The sequence below is a fragment of the Sorex fumeus genome, unplaced genomic scaffold (genome assembly GCF_029834395.1).
Source record: "Sorex fumeus unplaced genomic scaffold, SorFum_2.1 ptg000003l, whole genome shotgun sequence".
Lineage (NCBI taxonomy): Eukaryota > Metazoa > Chordata > Mammalia > Eulipotyphla > Soricidae > Sorex > Sorex fumeus.
In genome coordinates, this window is record NW_026606060.1 from 23,087,324 (window position 1) to 23,102,571 (window position 15,248).

Below are 15,248 nucleotides of genomic sequence, written 5' to 3' on the forward strand. Positions count from 1 at the left end.
TTTTATAATCTGGGGCTAACAGTTCCTTGTTTTGTCTCTCTCTATGTTATATATGAATGAGATCATCTGGTATTTGTCCTTGTCCCTCTGATTTATTTCAAATATTTTCTTGACTTTGCTTATGGGCTTATACTATTTTTGGGGGGAGGAGGGGGTTGTTTAATTCTGGTTTTGATTTTGGGGTTACACATGGTAATGCTCAGGGGCTACTCTGGCTCTGTGTCCAGGAAACCATGCAGGGCTGGGAGCTGAACTCAAGTGTACTGCATGCACAGCTTGAGCACAGCCTGCAGAGCTACATTTTTGGCCCTGTATAGTCATTAACAAAAGGTATTGCAAGGTTTGCTGCAGATCTTTCATTGTGCTATTAACTCTTATAGCTGCTAACAATAAACAAAAGATAAGGCATTTCAGATAAGAAATGCAAATGGTCAATACACATATAATCAGAAAACATACAAATTAGTATCGAAATAAAATATTTTACTCTTCCTCAAACTGTTATTTTTATTTTATTTTATTTTCCCTTTATTTTTTTTTATAGACTTACAAATTTTTGTGCTTGGGTTTCAGTTATACAATGATCAAGTACCCATCCCTCCACCAGTGCCCATCCTCCCCCACCACGGGTCCCAGCATCCCTCCCACCCCCCAGCCCCCCCGTCTGTGGCAGGGCATTCCCCCTTGTTCTCTCTCTCTTCTTTTGGGTACTGTGTTTTGCAAGAGAGGCATTGAGTGGCAATCATGTTTGGTCTATAGACTACTTTTAGCATGTCTCTCCCACCCTGGGAGGGTCTTCACAACACCCTTTATTTGGTGCTCTCTTCTCTATCTGAGCTTCCTTTTCACCTAGCACATGTGGCTGGCCTTCAAGTCATGGAGCAAAATTCCTGGTACTAATCTCAGCCATTCCTGGGTGTTAGTCTCCCATTTTGTTGCTTTATGTTCCCCAGATGAATGCAATCTTTCTGTGTCTATCCCGCTCTTTCTGACTCATTTTGCTTAACATGATACTTTCCATGTAGTACCACTTGTATGTAAATTTCATAACTTCATCTTTTCTAACAGCTACATAGTACTCCATTGTGTAAATGTACCAAAGTTTCTTTAACCAGTCATCTGTTCTTGGGCACTCAGGTTTTTTCCAGATTCTGGCTATTGTAAAGTGTTGCAATGAACAAACAATTGCAGATGTCACTTCGACTACCTTTTTGCCTCTCTGGGATATATTCCCAGGAGTGCTATAGCTGGGTCAAATGGGAGATCAAATTCTAATTTTTTGAGAATCGCCCATACTGTTTTCCAAGAGGGTTGGACCAGCGGCATTCCCAGCAGCAGTGAAGGAGGGTCCCTTTCTTGCCACATCTGCGCCAGCACCTGTTGCTTTTGTTCTTGTGGATGTGGGCCAGTCTCTGTGGTGTGAAATGATATCTCATTGTTGTTTTGATCTGCATCTCCCTGATGATTAATGATGTGGAGCATTTTCTCATGTGCCTTTTTGCCATTCAGATTTCTTCTTTGCGAAAGTTTCTGTTCATTTCCTCGCCCCATTTTTTGATGGGGTTGGGTGATTTCTTCTTGTGTAGTTTAACCAGTACCTTGTATATCCTTGATATCAACCCCTTGTCGGATGTGTATTTGGTGAATATTCTTTCCCATTCTGTAGGCTGTCTTTGTATTTTGGTCACTGTTTCTTTTGAGGTGCAGAAGCTTCTTAGTTTAAGATAGTCCCATTTGTCTATCTCTGTTTTCACTTGCTCAGCCAGTAGCGTGGCATCTTTGAAGACACCATTAGCTTCAATATCATGGAGAGTTTTGCCAACTTTGTCTTCAATAAACATTATGGATTCCGGTCTGATGTTGAGGTCATAAATCCATTTCGATCTTACTTTTGTGCATGGCGTTAGGCAGAGATCTGAGCCCACTTTTTTGCATGTAGCCGTCCAAACTGTTATTTTTAAATTTCATGGAAATTTTTAACCCTACAGCTATTTCAGAGAGGCCAGTTTGAGTTTTGGAGATTGCTTTGCCAAAAACAAACCAATAAAGGTAAGATTCAGGTCAGGATTATTTGACTCCAATGTGTGATCTCAAAAATCTCTTTGCCCCAACAAAGAGATTCACTTCACTTGAAACACCGTCCAAACACTTGAAACACTCCTTTGGGCAAGTAATTAATAGAGGAGAACTATACCCAATTTCAGAGTGGAAGAGGAAATAAATGACAGAATAGGGCAAGGGAAGTGCAGTGTCTAGTTTGCCCATATTCATTTTTGGATCTCCACAGTCCATAGAAACAAAAAATGCTCCAGTCTACAAAAACTTTTTAATCTTCATTCTATGAAAATTAGTGAATCTTCATTCATTAATGACTTCATTCTAGATTTAGCCTTTAGTTTAACCAAAATGTATTCTTTGTATGTCTGTATGTTTTTTAGACATCGTGATTTACATAGTTGTTTACAAGGGTTGTTTATGAGGGATTTTAGGCATACAATGTTCCCACCTACAATCCCAACACCTCATTGCCCCCATCCCTCCAATCTGACTCCTTGACAGATAAACTTTTTTAAGTTCAATTATTGTAGTTTAATACTGTGTTCACAGGAGTGTTGGCTCTAGTAGTGTGTGTGTGTTTGTGTGTGTGTGTGTGTGTGTGTGTGTATCACACATAGTTCACTTCTATACCACAGAGGAGTTCAAGGTCCCCTAACTCCTGAAACCCCTAAGTTACTTCCAGATCTCCCTTCTTGCTTACGTCTCTATCTCTTTGTTGTTGACATTTATATTTTGTAATCTAGACCCATTTATATTTTGTAATCATATGGCAGCTCTATTCTTAGTATTTTGGCCAACTTGGCTACTATTCCCTAGGCAAGTTATTCTATATACCATTCTAAACCATTCGCAGTAAGAACATCTGGCATAAATGCCACAGCTTCATTATCCTTCTTTATTAACCATTCTTTCGTTTTGGAACATTTTCATAACCTGGCTAATGTATTAAGTGCTGCAATGAACATAGGTGTGCATGTATCTTTTCTTTTTTTTTTAACATTTTTTACTGAATCACTGTGAGACAGACCCTTACAAAGCTATTCATCATTGGATTTTTCAGTCATACTGTATTCCAACACCCGTTCCTCCAACAGTGTACACTTCCCGGCACCAATGTCCCAAGGTCTCCTCCCATTACCCTCCACCCACCACCCCAACTTTTCACGTAAAATATTTTTGCAACTTTTGGGGAGATACCAAGCAGTGGGACCACTGAATCATATGGAAACTCTATTCTTAGTTTTCAGATGAATCTCCATAATGTTTTCCATTAAAGGCTAAATGAGACAACATTCATCACCATCAACAGTATATGAGAGTTCCTTTTTTACTATATCCCTGCCAGCACAGGCCGTTCCTATCCTTTCTGGTATATGACTTTTTACTGATGTCACGGGGCATCTCATCATCATCTTCTTATTGATTTTCTGATAATAAGTGATGATAAATATGGGGGTTTTTTTGTCTTCAAAAAAAAAAATCTTTTCATTTTTTTCTCCCAATTTTTATGTGATTATTGAATTTATTAATGTTGATCTTTGTAATTGCTGTGTATACCATGGATATTACCCCTTTGCCTGATGTATTGTGTGTAAATATTTTCTCTCAATCAGTAGGATATATTTCAATTTTAATTCACATCTTTTGCTATGTAGAATTATTTTTATTTGCAGTGGTCCCATTTATTATTTTTTTTTCTGTAGTCTTTACCAATGGAATATAATTATCGAAAACACCTTTGAGGTATTTTGACAAATCTTAGAACATTTTGCTTATATTTTTCTAACAAGTGCTTGAAATCTGGTCTAATCTCTAGGATTCTGATCTACTTTGAATGGACTTCTATGTAAGATGACAGGTCTAGACCCATATTATTTTTTTTTCTTTTTTTATTAGTGAAAAACCATGAGGTACAGTTATAGGCTTGCAAATTTTGTGCTTGGGTTTCAGTTATACAATGATCAAGTGCCCATCCCTCCACCAGTGCCCGTCATCCATCCCCATGGGTCCCAGCATCCACCCCCCCCACCCCGTCCCATCCTGCCTCTGTGGCAGGGTATTCCCCCTTGTTCTCTCTCTTCTTTTGGGTACTGTGTTTTGCAAGAGAGGCTTTGAGTGGCAATCATGTTTGGTCTATCGACTACTTTTAGCATGCTTCTCCCACCCTGGGAGGACCCTCACAACACCCTTCATTTGGTACTCTCTTCTCTATCTAAGCTTCCTTTTCACCTAGAGCCTGTGGCTGGCCTTCCATTCATGGAGCAAAATTCCTGGTACTAATCTCAGCCATTCCTGGGTGTTACTCTCCCTTTTTGTTGCTTTATGTTCCCCAGATGAATGCAATCTTTCTGTGTCTATCCCGCTCTTTCTGACTCATTTCGCTTAACATGATACTTTCCATGTAGTACCACTTGTTATTTTTTTGCATGTAGCTTTCCAGTTTTCCTAACACCATTTGTTGAAGAGGCTATCTTTACTTCATACATCTGACTCCTTTGTTATAAATTAGTTGTAACCAAATATTTGAGGATTTATCATTAGGTGGACTGGAGCGATAGCACAGCGGGTAGGGCGTTTGCCTTGCAAGCAGACAACATGACCCACCCGAGTTCGATTCCTCCGCCCCTCTTGGAGAGCCTGGCAAGCTACGGAGAGTATCTCGCCCACATGGTAAAGCCTGGCAAGCTCCCCGTGGTGTATTTGATATTCCAAACACAGTAACAAGTCTCACAATGGAGACGTTACTGGGCCCTCTCGAGCAAATCGATGAACAACGGGAGGAAAATAACAGTGATCATTAGGTACTCAATTCTAACCCAAGAGTTTATTCTTATTCCAGTATTATGCTGTTTGATTAATATAACTTTAAAGTACAGTTTCAACAGCACCCAATTCTTATTTCTCAAAATATTTTGGCTATTCTGGGTGTTTCACGGCTCCATACAAATTTTATCAGTGATTACGCTAAGTGATTTAAAGAATGTCATTGGGATTTTGATGGGAATTGCATTGAATCTACATAGTATTCAAGGTGATATGATAATTCTGACAACGATGATTCTTTCAATCCAGGAATATTTTTCCATTTCCTGGGTTCTTTTCTATTCCTTTCTTAAGTGATTTTTAGTTCCTCAGATCAAGGTCCTGTCTCTTTTGTTAAGTTGATTCCTAACCACTTGACTTTTTTGAAACTCTATTTTAAATGGGGTAATTTCTTTAATCTCTTCCTCTTCTAGTTCACTATTTGCATATAGGAATCCAACAAATTTCTGTATATTTGTTTTTATAGTCTACTACTTTGCTGTACTGCTTCTAGAAGTCTTTTTTTTTCACCGTTAGTATCTTCTACATATATTATCATATCATCTACAAATAGATTTATCTTGCTCCTTGCCTTTGTAGAGTTTATTCTCTATACAGAAGCATGAACAATCTTTGTACTAGCTTTACATATATGAGAATCTATGTTAAGTGGCTATCACCAAAAAATCAAATCAAAACAAAACAAACAAAAAAACAACAACTACATGCCAGGTGTCCCAGTCTTTGGGCTTTTAACTTGTTCCATTTATCTGCAATACTATCAGCATTCCCAACTTCACTTTAATGACTACTCTTCTCAGATGCTGTGTGCAAATGTCATCTCCAGGTGTTTTTTGGTAAATATTGAAAGAGGAAGTCTCAATTTCCCCTTGCCACAAGAGGGGAGTCCACAGTTTTCCCTCGCCAGCAGTTCCATTTCTCCTCACGGACCAACCACACCTCATCCCCAAGGCCCTATCTTTAACATTCCTGGAGTTCCCAAGAATCATATTCTTCTGTCCCAGAAGTAAAAGTGACAAGACTAAGATAATGAATAATACCCAAGGCAGGTGACCAAAAAGACAAACTAGCCCAACCACTATGTAGATTCGCTATATAGATTCTCTGTCACACAAAGACCTGGTTTTTCTATAAAAACCTCACAAAAAGAGTCACAGTTAACTTAGTCCTTTATTAAGTGCCCCCCCCCCCCAACTTGTGGAGCACCTTTCCTTTTCTCTTCCACTTTCCAATAAACTTTTCTACATTTCAACTCTGAATATGAGCATCTTTATTATTCATATGATCGAGGAGTCTCAAACAGAGACCCACTGCTGCTGCTTCTGCTGCACCTGCACCAATATGTTTGGAGGCTGTTGTTCTGGGGTTAGACCTGGCAATGTGGGATGTGGGGAGGAGGAGGCCTGAAAGCAGATCAGGGCCTGAAGGGCTGGCTGGGGAGTGCAAAAGGGCAGCACCCTGAGCTGTGCAGGCAGTGTCCAGGACAGCCCAATGCTAGTTCACATGCAAGGCACGTGCTCCAGCACATCTCCAGCCGAAGTTCTTAAGTTAAATATAGCACAACTTTTTTTTTTTCCAGTTAAGGCTCACTACTCCAGAGTTATACTTTATCACTCTACACCACATGATTTTTAATTATAGATCTTATCATTGGCTAACATTATGTCACTTATTTGGATGCCTGCCTTCTTCAATAGACTATAAATTTCTAAGAGAATGTAACTTGGCCTGCCTTATTTTCCCAATATATCTTCAAATCCTGGAACAGCTGCTAGTATATTCAAAAGAATTTTACTAGCTGAATCAATTGATAATTCTATATTTTTATAAAAGTTTTTTAAATTTTTGTTAGTGAAACACCATGAGGTACAGTTGTAGACTTAAAAATTTTTGTGCTTGGGTTTCAATTATACAATGTTCGAGTACCCATCTCTCCACCAGTGCCCATTTTCCACCACCTCTGATCCCAGTAACCCTCTCACCTCCCTTCCCCCTCACCCCACCCTGCCTCTGTGGCAGGTCATTCCCTTTTGTTCTCTCTCTCCTTTTGGGTGCTGTGGTTTGCAAAAGAGGCATTGAGTGGAAATCATGTTCAGTCTAGAGTCTACTTTCAGGATGCATCTCCCATCCTGGGAGGATCCTCCCAACATATGGTGGTTCTTTTAATTACTAAATCCAAGATCCATTTAATCCCTAAGAATTAATGCTAAAATTTTTTAAAAAGTTAGGGTCTGGAGATGTAGCTTAGCAGTAGAGCACTTGCCTTGGCTATAAGGGGTCACTGGTTCAATCCCTAACACTTGAAAGAAAAAAAGGTGGGGAATAAGGAGGACTCAATGGTAATCACTCAAGCAGCAAAGCACATGTCTCATGTGTGGGAGACTGAGTTCAATCCAGTTCCCAGAACCTCCAGGTGTAACCCACAGACCCCAAACATGGCCAATTAGTAACACCACACCACTGGGCCAAGCACAGAACTGTCAGTCCCATACTGCTGGCCAAGAATCACAATGAGTGGCCCTGGTTCCTACACCACCAGGGGTGCCCGCTAGCTACCCATGACATATTTGATATGCCAAACACAGTAACAACAAATCTCACAATGAAGACGTTACTGGGCCCACTTGAGCAAATCGATGAACAATGGGAGGACAGTGCTACAGTGCTACAGTGCTGGTACTAAAGTAGTGAGAGACAAATTGACTTTAAAATGGAAATGGAGAGCTTTTAGAAACAAACTCATTCATATATAGAGCCTAGACAGACAAAAGAGAAAAGGAACAATTATTTGATTAATGAAGCTAGGACAAGTGTTTATCCATAAAAACAGATCCTGTCCTCATACCAAATATAGAATAGTTTTATATAAATTAGAGACAAAAATGTAAGGATCAAAGCTTGAGAATTCTTAGAAAAATATGAAAATATCTTTATACAGTTGGGGTGGGGAGTAATTCCTTCCAAAAGACACCAACAAAGTACTAGCAAAAAACAAACAAAAAAAAGTTTTTAAGAGCTACACACTGAAATCAATAAATCATATTTAATAAAAACTACCAAAATTAGAAACACAACACAGGAATGGATATCTGTAACATATAATTAACAAAGAGCTTACATACAGAAAATACTTTTTAAAAATCCCTATAAGTGGAGGGATGGGTATTTGATCATTGTATAACTGAAACCCAAGCACAAAAGTTTGTAAGTCTACAGCTGTACCTCATGGTGTTTCACTAATAAAAATCTAAATTTAAAAAAATCCCTGTAAGTTAGAGAGATCAAAACGTAATTACAAAAATGAGAGCACAAGGCTGAAGAAATAGTACAGTGGGTAAGTCCTCGAAAAGCAATTTGGAAACAATTATACACTCCCTACTAAAATTGAATTTCAGAGACCACAGCTCAGCTGGCTGGGCACATACTTTCCATGTAGGAGCCTGAGTTTGATCCTCTGCATTGCAGACCAAGTCTGAAGAACTGATTTGGTTGGAGACCCTGAGCTCCACCAGGTGTGGGCCCTAAAATAAAATTTTAGGACAGGTAGAGAGTTGAGTGATCATAGGCATCTGCCTTGAGTGCAGAAGGACTCAAATTTAATCTAGCACTGCATGGTCCCCTGAGTACCACATGTGGTCCCCCACACAATGGCATTCAAGCAGTGTTGCATCAACAGAACTGGCTGACTGTTACTGGGGGTGACCCTCAGACCATCTGAGCATTGTTTGGGAAGTCCCTTTAAAATATAACACTTTGAATTTACTCATATTCTATGGGCCCAGTAATTCGACTCTTCCACTTACACCTATTAAAGTTCTCATATATGTCAAGAAGCAATTCAGGACTCATATCTTATTAGAGACATAGCAGGGGCCAGAGCGACAGTATAATAAGGCATGAACTTATGCATAACCAACCTAGGATTAACTCCTGACACCCCATATGGTCCCCTGAGCACTGCAAGGAGTGCTCCCTTGAGTGCAGAATCAGGAGTACAACAGATATGGCCCCAAAACCAAAAGAAAAAAAAAGAATGCTTATAGCAACACTGTTGATAACAGCAAAAACCAATACAGTTTATACATCGAATGAAAATAAAACATTAATGTGCTGTGATATATAGGTATAGCACTGATTAACAATAATATAACTGCCACAAAATAACATGGCTGAATCTTGAATATAGTATTAACAACAAATACAAGGTCTAGAGATGTTTTAGAGTATAACATTCTTATGAAACTGAGAACTAGGAAAAATTGAAGAATGCACACATAATTTCAAATTAACCAAAAAAATTTTATAAAAGCAAAGAATGATACGCAAAAATACAAATTAGTCATCATCTCTGGGAGATAATCTTGGCATGGAAGAGAGAAGCCCATACATAAATAGACCTGAGGTGTTTCTTTATTGTTTTTGTTGTTGTTATTGTTTTCTGGATTTTGGGTCACAGCTGGCAGTGTTCATGACTCTCTCCTGACTGTGATCAGGGAAGTGTATGTGCATCAAGGGGCGGTTGGAGGTTCTGGTGCATGCAAAAATAAGTGCCTGCTTATATCTTTCCAGGTCATGAGGCATTTCTAAGATTCATATTCTAAAGCTGAGTGATATCTGAAGAAGAACTGAATGCTGAAAGGGATCTACATGATAATCTCTCAGTATCTGTACTGCAAAACATAAGGCCCAAAAGGAAGGAGGGACAGACAGATGAGACAGAGAGAGAGAGAGAGAGAGAGAGAGAGAGAGAGAGAGAGAGAGAGAGAGTTCCTGCCATAAAGACAGACTGGAGAGGGCGAATAGAAGGAGCGAAACTGGGGATATTGGTGGTGGAACACTGTATGATCAAAACCCAATCATGAACAACTTTGTACCTATGTATCTCATAGTGGTTTAGTTAAAAACAAAATAAAACAAAAAGCAAACAAAAAATTAAGTGGTATAATAAAGGTATGAATGTATACTCACATCATTATATTTTTTTTCACATATACTATAAGTATTTTATAGTCCACCAAACTGTATATTTAAGATTAATTTAAAGTACATTATTAAAATACAACTAACAGAATTAAAATACTTATCTGTGCTTTTTCTATAAGACACGGGCATTTATATCATACATAACATAAAATGGGAAATGGTCTAAGAAATATAAATGCAGTTCTTTTAACCCTTTTTCTAGCCTCTAATTGACAGTTTTACTGTTTATGATCCTGACAACCTGAAAGTAAGAGTGGCTTGGAGAAATAGTAACACACAGAGTAAACTACTTTATATAAAAAAAGAAATTCCACTTTTCTGTTTATTTGCTCTAATTCCATTTTTAAATATTATCAAGTATACAGACATAAGAATATTCACATAAATAAAAACTAATATAATATTATTTGGCTCAAGCTCAAGTGAGACATTGACTGTTTTTATCTGTATCTCTCGATACAGATAAATGACACATAAGAAACACATTTTAAAAATGACTAGCTAGATAGCTGAGATATAAATTACAGCATGATTCTAATATAGATTCTGATGCTACAAGCAATTGCCTCACAGATTAAAGATAGCATCGCAGTGCCCTCTGCTGGCTCTACTTTGTAACAGACATATCTATTCACACTGCTTTATTTAGTAGAAAGAATCACACTGGTTACAAAGTAACTGTAAACAAATATACACCAGCTCTCTGTACATTATTTTGTTTTTGTACAACATTTAAAGGGCTCAAGGTTGCTCCCAGAAAGCTTGGGGATCCATAGAAAGCCAGGAATTAAATTCAGGCTTATTCAAACCCTCCTGCATGCAAAGAACATGCTCAGTGCATTGAGCTATCTCTCTGGCACATTAGCAGCAACTTCTTAAAAAAATATTATATAAATAACATTTACATTATATATTCAATTTACTAATATAAAATCTGAAAATTTTATAAACTTTAAAGTCTAGAGTTTCCTTTTTCTAGGTGAAAGCAAAAATTACATAATTAATTAAAATCACAAATATTTTACATAAATATCCTCATACATTTTCTCAAATACTATAAAAACAAGCATGCAGATACATATTGCTGTAGCTTTCCTATTCAGCAGTATAAATCCTAATAATGTACTTCTATATGAAGTTACTTTTCATTCTATAAGATACATCTCCAGCAAAAAATGCCACAGACCTAATCTTTTAAGAGTTGGTAGCACACGGTACAAATTCACCTCATATATACAATGTATATTTTAATCCCTATCTTCTTAAATAAATAGGAAATGTATTCTATCCCAATTAGAAAGGCATCCATTAAAAACCCAGCTCCTTGGATAGAAACAATTCAACTGCTATTCAAAATGTGATTTTATTTGTAAAGCTGTAGCAGTGCCAATCAGTTCATCTGAGCCAGCCCCTTAACATAAAATAAAATATCCTTAACTAAAATCCATCACGGTCACGGTCCTCCCGTTGTTCATCGATTTGCTCGAGCGGGCCCAGTAACATCTCCATCATGAGACTTGTTGTTACTGTGTCTGGCATATCGAGTACGTCACGGGTAGCTTGCCAGGCTCTGCCGTGCGGGCAAGATACTCTCGGTAGCTTGCCGGGCTCTCTGAGAGGGGCGGAGGAATCGAACTCGGGTCGGCTATGTTGGCTGCGTGCAAGGCAAACGCGCTACTGCTGTGCTATCGCTCCTTGGAAATATTTGTAAGGTACCACAAGGAAGGCTTAGGGGGGAAAAATGCAGGGGGACAGAATTTATTTTTTTCCTACTTCAAAATTTTCTGTTTTAATAACATGGCTTTAAATAATAGATCAATTCCTGCAAATCAGGAAATTTTAGCATATCCCTTTAAATAATATCTTTTTGGGGGGGGACTACACCTAATGGTGCTGGGCGGGGGTGGCAGGTGCTCCCAGTGATATTCTGGGAACCTTTGGTGCAATCTAGGCCTCCAGCATAACAAAACATGCACTTAGCCTACTGAGCTCTACCTACCCATCCCCTTCAAAGAAAACCACTCCTTAGCACTGTAGTACTGTAGCAATGTCCTCCCATTGTTCATCAATTTGCTTGCGCGGACACCAGTTACATCTCCATTGTGAGACTTGTTGCTACTATTTTTGGCATATCGAATATGCCATAGGGAGCTTGCCAGGCTGTGCCATGCAGGCGGGATACTCTCTGTGGCTTTCCAGGCTCTCTGAGAGGGGCGGAGGAATCAAACCCGGGTCCACCAAGTGCAAGGCTAACACCCTACCTGCTGTGCTATCGCTCCAACCACTCCTTAGCTCCTTAGGAAAAAATAAAATACATTTCAACTATGAACAGTATTAAGGTCAAACAGCAACTGATCTGTAGCCAAAGAATTTTATAATTAGTAGAAACCAATCCCCAACTTTAATTAAAAAAAAAAAAGGGTACTACAGAACTGACTTGCAGGTGACTATTTTTAGAAACAGTTTTTAGGAATACAAAAATACTGCATGTCTCCAGCTCCACCCATAATTTTTAAATGCAAAATTTTGCTTGCCTGTCACAATTCATTGAAATGACTTAACTCTAGGGAGACTATAATGATATGTATGTTGAGGAACAATCAGTGAAATTTCTACATAGCTTTTCAATAAAACTACAATCTTTGTTTTATGATGCAGTAAAACTATTTGGTTAGACTTAAAGCAAATTGATATTTTCTGATTTTTTTTTAAAAACTCTGAATTTGATTTCTGAAAACCAAAAGACACAGGGAACTACCAGTCAATATTAAGTACTGGAATTTTAAGTTCTTAGTTTCTGGTTCATCATTCATAAAATTAATCCTTTTTTAGATGCTTTCTTAAGTTTCCTTCATCTTACCAATTCCATGATGGGTGGACGGTTCATGGGGGCCACACCCAGTACTCAGGAGCCCTGTGCTCAGTGAACCCTGACTATGGTTAGGGACCATATGGAGTGCTAGGTATTGAACTGGGGGTAGCAGCATGCAAGGCAAGTGCCACACCCACTGTATGTCTCCAGCTCCACCATGATTTTAAATGCAAAATTTTCCTTGCCCTGTCATAATTCACTGAAATGACTTAACTCCCTAAGTAGACAATCATGATAGGTATGCTGAGTAACAATTTTATTCGTCTGGAATCTCCTTATACCCCAAACCTCCCACATCTGGTCCTCCTCCCCACAAAAAAAAAAAAAGAAAAGAAAAAACAAAATAAAACAACCATGGGACATAATTTTGAAGGGTATATTTGAATCTCTAACATGAAACATGCTCTATCAATAAATATACCCAAAGTATAAACTATAATTCATTTTTCATAACCAAATAATCTACTGTATAAAAACTCTAACAAGATAAACAGCAATCCTCATCTTCATATGGTTGTGAATTTCTTGTGCAGTTTCAGTATCTGTTTTATGACTGATAATGACTGAAAAAAAGAGTATTTCAGAAGTCCTAAACTATAATTTTTTTAAAAATGACTAATAATCCATATTTAGGCAATAAAATTACAAATACACATTTTTACCAGTTCTTACACGGCCACTGAGAAAATAGAGACAATGTTTAGTCACTTATATTCTTTACTCTGTTTTTCAATGCCTCAAAAGAACAATAGAAGACTTAATAATTAAAAGAGACATACCATATACCTTTTAAAGTACGTATTAAAATCATAAAATATTATCATGTCCCCAAACATGCCATTCAAATGTAGCTACTTACTTGATGGCCCAAAGACATCTTTGCTATCACCAAGAAGCTTTTAATGCAGGGTAATTGAGCAGCAAACAAATACAATCCAAACCAGGGAGAAGCACAACGCATCAGGATGGAAGCAGCAGTAAAACAAAAGGACAAGGAAAATAGAATTAGTTTATAAGTAGAAAGCACATGCATATCAATCCTAATCTTAATTCACAAGAAATTTTCTTTTTCATAATAAAAAGATCTTGGTTTAGGCATTATCAAGAACTTTTTAAATTTAATTTTGCAAAATGAAAGTGGAAAGAGAAAAATGAAATAATCCAAACACTGTGTTTTTTTAAAATCACTCAAACAAATAATTATTTTCAGTCATAATTAATGAAAAAGGTGAAGAATGGTAAAAAAAAAAATATTTGGAGCTGCTAAGGACAACCAAAAGTTATTTATTCTTAAAATTTAATTGTTTGCATTTTAAAATATGTAATACCCATGCACTAATTAAGTATTAGTTATGCATGCCATGAAAGCACTTAACACTACATAGATTCATCCTGTTTCTTCTACAAATACAAAGACATTTACTGCATGCTTATTATATGCCAAGCATTGTGCAAAGAGCTTTTACAAAGAAAGACATCAACAAAGAACAAAAAAAAAAACCCAAACCCGAAAAACAGGAACACTAAATAGAAAGACAAAATTTAAGTGTTAGATAAAATATTTGTAGGTGCCCTTAAATATCAAGTTTATCATATGGAATTACTTATCTTTAGGAAGTTAGAAACCCAATTCTGAAATGAATAAGAAACATGTTAAAAACATGTCACCTAGGGACATGTTTTACTCTAGCAGGAACAGAGTTCTCAGTTCTCCTTCACTGCAACTAAGTAGTACAGTAATGTATAAACTATATTATTTATATGCAATAATATATATGACAGTTAAGTTACATATAATATGTAGGGGACTAGGGATATAAGTGCAACAATAGAGTACTTGCCTTGCATGTACTTGTATGAGGCCCTGGGCTCCATCCCTAGTACCACATAAAAACCATTTTCTTTTTGTTCTTTTTTGCAGTGCCAGAGATGAAATACAGGGCCTCCCACCTACCAGGCAGACGCTTGACAGTCAAATCCCTGAGCCTGGTTGAAACCTTGTAAAGGAAATTGGGGAAATTTCATAGGCTATGACTGAAACAAGTAAACATGCGAACAAACTTCTGTTTACCTCAAACTTCTGTTGTCTTCTTAGAATGCAATCTACTCTTGTTCCTGTTACTTTCTAAAATGACACTATTTTACAATGTTTCGACATTATGCTCTGATGTCATTAAAAGCATTTGCTCTACTCATGTTTGTTCTTTTGAAGTTGCCATTTAAACTTTTCCTTCTATAAAATTATTTCAGTTTCATAGATAAAAAATAGTTTTAACAAAACTGAACTAATCTGTCCTCAACCTTTTGCAACTAGTAAGCATGTGTAAAGAGATAAAAGAATTTGTGTACTCTAAAATGGCCCCAGTGATCCCTATTTCTTGGCACTAATTCTGTTTCTCTGGCTGATATTGACTTGCTGAAATGCTTCTAAAGGACATACTACAGCTGAAGTGATGGGATTTCACTTCTGAGATCATACTGTAAAAAAAACTATGCCTTCCATCTCACTTAC

The 15,248-nt window shown here is 37.5% G+C and overlaps 1 protein-coding gene across 4 annotated transcripts in view; it reads right to left on the minus strand.

The window, feature by feature from the left end:
* The window catches only part of OSBPL8 (oxysterol binding protein like 8), a 197,219-nt gene that overhangs the window by 90,814 nt on the left and 91,157 nt on the right, over positions 1-15,248 (minus strand). For 2 of the 4 annotated variants that reach the window (XM_056114713.1, XM_056114706.1), the window contains exon 3: positions 13,596-13,632. The exons of the other annotated variants lie outside the window; for them this stretch is intronic. In XM_056114713.1, coding sequence (XP_055970688.1) covers positions 13,596-13,632 — 37 coding nt within the window. The remainder of the gene's footprint in view (positions 1-13,595; positions 13,633-15,248) is intronic. 4 annotated transcript variants of the gene reach the window in all.